General features: G+C 39.3%; 1 protein-coding gene across 1 annotated transcript; it reads right to left on the bottom strand.

Annotated features, from left to right (window-relative positions):
• Positions 1–2,252: 2,252 nt before the first annotated feature.
• LOC104999389 (taste receptor type 2 member 4) lies at positions 2,253–3,143 on the bottom strand. The gene has a single exon (XM_010854969.1). It carries the CDS (start codon positions 3,141–3,143, stop codon positions 2,253–2,255), a length of 891 nt encoding a protein of 296 aa, XP_010853271.1.
• Between the last annotated feature and the right edge of the window lie 1,190 nt (positions 3,144–4,333).

The following is a 4,333-nucleotide window of genomic DNA, read 5'->3' as shown; positions in this document are numbered from 1 at the left end:
GTTCATCATAGAAAACTTGGAAACTTGGGAGGGGGGGTGGAATTTCTCAAAACTTTCTGAAAGTGAAAGTGTTGGTCACTCAGTTGTGTCCGACTTTTTGCAACCCCATGGACTGTAGCCACCAGGCTCCTCTGTCCATGGAATTCTCCAGGCAAGAATACTGGAGTGGGCTGCCATTCCCTTTTCTGGGGGATCTTCATGACCCAGGGATCGAACCTGGGTCTCCTGCATTGCAGGCAGATTCTTTACCATCTAAGCCACCAGGGAAGCAAAACAAAACTTTCTACCTAAAAAAATTGTTGTTTTCAATTTGTTTGCATATGCATTATTTATTTTTATTTCATTTAGTAGTAGAAGTATTTTACCAGATCATATAAAAATATTCCTTGACTATAAAATGGTAAATAGCTACACATTACTTCATCATAAAGATATATGCTATTGTACATACTTACAGTATAGCATAAGTTATTTGAGTATGGCAATAGAAACATCAAACTATACAGTGGAAAAGAATGGAGATGTTTATTTTTCATAAACAGTCCTGGAGTTAAGGTAAGGCAGTTCCACAGTGTTAGGAACCAAACAGCCAAGTCTAGGCTGAAAATCTGCTCCACTATCCCCAGGCTGTCACCTCATCTGTGATGCAAGATGGCCAATCCCTGTATCAGCGTTCCAGCCCACAGGAAAGGAGAAGGGGGAAAAGGAAGGCAAGCATCTATTAACACCCATTCTGGGGGCACCACCTAGAAATCATATACACAGCTTCTGCTCATACTGTATTGGCAGAACTCAATCATATGGCAATACCTAATTACAAGAGAAAGCTACCAGAATTCTAAGTAGCTAAAAATTCTGTAACTATGAATTTATGGGGGAAAAGAAAAGATGTTGGGGTCCATCAGGCTTTCTGCTATTCCTTTAGAGTTCTGATGTCATAGTGTAGCTTAATCACTCTCAGCAATCCTTTATCTCCTAATCTTCAGATTCTAATCTAACAGATATCTCCAAGTTTTGGAGTATAAAATATTGGTTTGGGTAATCTTACTGAATACTCTAGTCAAGATTCTGGTGGCTTGGATGAGAAATATCAGGTAAACTGTAAAATTTGGAGATTTCTTGGGATAATTTTTAATAAGGAAAATGTTATTTTAATAAGATCATTTTGAGATGTATAAATATTACATATCCTGTAAACACACAAAAAAAACTATATAAATTACTATTTCCCAAATCCCATTTCAAAACATCAGTATTTCAACTTCAGATTTCTATTCCTCTATAGCCACAGTCCTGCTGTTTCAAACAAACAAATAAACAGAAAGCGCAACATTCTGGAGAATTATGCCGTGCCCATAAAATTCAGTACATAAATTCAAACAGAGATGACAGAAGTTCACCAAAGGTCAGGTGTTTCCACCACCAGTCCAGTGACTCCTCTCAGCTTTCTACTGAAGTCCGTATCATGATAGGGTCAAATCTTTTGTAAAGTGGCACTCAGAATGTGTTGATTTCACTCTTTGGCATATGCTTCTGAACTTGGCTTCCCAGATTTGAAGATCCTTAAAGGCATCCTGGATTGGGCTTCTTTAATGCTGGTCACTTCCCTCCACCCATCAATTCTGGCCCTTCCCTTTTTTCCAGAACAAAAGTAGAAATTCAGTCCTAAGTTTCCTGGCAGTTACTGTCCCTCAGCAAGTTGAGGACCCTTTTTTCTACATCTAACATAATGTACACCTATCTCCTTTGATGTTTCTCTTTCCTCTCTTGTCTCTCTGAAACTTTCCCTTCCTCTTTTTCTCACTGCACCCTCTTTTTATGCCTAAGCCAGTTGAGTGGCTCCCGATGACCATTTACCCATTGCTGATCCCTTACTCAGGGTTCCTCAGCTAAACTTCAAAAATTTAACTAATGAAGGGACCTCTAATATATTGCCTAATTTGGGGGAACTACCCATTACACTTCAGTAGCCAGTGGAACAGTGTGGTGATTTCCATGATCCAGGGATGTGATGCCCATGCAAAACACATGATAAGCAATGCCTCCAACAAGTTCCTTATAGAAAGTGCCTGATTTTAGAATATTACTAAACAATATATTGTAGAATTAACTGAAATACAGGCACTTGAAGGTTTATGGAGTCAGATCAGTAATTACAAAAATGAATTTCTCAGATCATTGGGAAAACTACCAACAAAGAAAATCTTGCTCCCCCTGAGGTGACTTTAGCACCATTTATTATTGAAATCCCACTATTTACTGAAACAAAGAATATTCTTTGCTTTTGTTTTCAGTTTAGGATGTGTGAGAATAATAAGAAGAGAATGTCCTGGAGGGTAAATGGTGGACATAATAACATAAATAGACTTGGTTCTCAAATCCATCCCTATAGAAGGAGGGAGATAATGGACCAGGGTAGCAACTGAATATGGAATGTAGAGTACGAGGAAACAGATCATCAGCTTCATAGCACCCACATGAGCTTCAGTCTGGGGATTCCAAAGAACAGTGGCACTTCTCTGCATCTTCTGTATATGTCTCTTCAAGGAATTGATTAACAAAGAAGCAGAAGTCACATTAATGATGAATTGGAGAAATGAGCTCAAGACCAAAGGAGTCACCAAAGACAAGAGTCCCTCATTGATGTCAAATACTGTGCCATTTCTCATAGTCACAAATTCAAGAGAGGGTGCCAACTGTCTGAGCATAATATACAGGAGAGTGGTGAAGACAGAAAGCAGCATACAGACCAGCAGCAGCCGGGGCATCTTGGTGGAGAGATTTCGTTTCAGCAGGAGAAACACTGAGTGTTGGTAGTTAGCAATCTTCACACAATACAAGACGTTGAGCAAGGTTACAAACCAAAGACTACTACAGTCCAAAAACATCCAACATGACAGAAAAAAATAGGATAAGGAGACTGACCTTTCCACATTTGGAGAGATGATGACAACAACATTCAGTAACAGTATAAAAAATCTGGTGATGCCCAAACTGAACAGGAGTCTGTCAGAAGAAGAGATCCTGTGGCTTTTGATGCAAGTCTTGTAACTGACCACTACAATGAAGAGATTCACAATGAGTCCTACAAAAGTTAAAATTTCAGAGACAACGACAGAAGAAAAAAAGACTATCCGAAGCATCTTTACTCATTGAGGACTCAGGAGATGCAGTGCTGATGTGGGAGCAGGGAAAATATTGTAATGTACAAGTAGGCACCAGTACCAAGCCAGAAAAGATATTTCCTATTTTAATTTCCCCACTGTGGCAAATGAACCATTAGTGGTCTAAGAGCCAGCTGCTTTTACTGAGATGCAAATCTTCCAAGGATTGTATTACTATTTCTTCATTCATATCCTGTTTTCCTTAGAAATGCCTAATTAAAACCAACAAAGTGAACCTGGGAGTCCACTTCTCTGGGAGAAGGAAAGCTAGAAGGAAAAATTACAGCAGACTCCAAGGTTATCAAAAGCAAATGACTGAATTCTGGTCCAGCATGTCTGGACTTCTCCTCATTGCAACCTCAGAATATGGTGGGAATTCCCATGCCTCGCTCCTGCACACACGCACACACACACACACACACACACAAAACCACGGGTGGCCACATCAAACAGGCAACACAGAGTGAGCAAGCAAGGCAACAATTAAAGGAAAGGTTGTATCAGAGCAGATATTTCCACTTAACTATCTACAAAATTGATTACTACATTGAAGTAATTACACTGAAATATTATACCTACCACATTTAAACAGAATAAACAATATAGAGTAAGATACAAGAATTACATCTTAATTGCATCACCAGCTCCAGGAGTTGGTGACGGACAGGGAAGTGTGGCATGCTGCAGTCCATGGGGCCACAAAGAGTTGGACATGACTGAGCAACTGAACTGAACTCATAAGAATTAACGTTCAATACTTGAAAACCAAGGTTTGTAGTTATAAATCAAAAACATAGAGTGGATTCACAAACACAAAAACAAGAGAACTCAAGCATGATACAAAGAAAATCTTCAAACCACAAAAGGAAAAACAAAAAAGAAAAAGAAATACAAAGAAATACAAAATCAACTGGAAAACAAGGTTTAAAGCAGCAATAAATACATATCTATCAATTGTTTTTGTTCACTCAGTCATTTCAGACTCTTTGCAACCCTGTGGACTGCAGCACACCAAGCTTTCCTGTCCTTGAGTTTGCTCAAACTCATGTCCATTGATTGAGTCAATGATGCCATCCAACCATCTCATCCTCTGTCGCCCCCTACACTTCTTCCCCTTAATCTTCCATAGCATCAGGATCTCTTCCAATGAGTTGGCTCTGCACAATAGG

This window comes from Bison bison, unplaced genomic scaffold (assembly GCF_000754665.1).
Source record: "Bison bison bison isolate TAMUID 2011002044 unplaced genomic scaffold, Bison_UMD1.0 scf7180017864352, whole genome shotgun sequence".
Lineage (NCBI taxonomy): Eukaryota > Metazoa > Chordata > Mammalia > Artiodactyla > Bovidae > Bison > Bison bison.
This window is presented reverse-complemented; position numbering and strand designations above follow the sequence as displayed.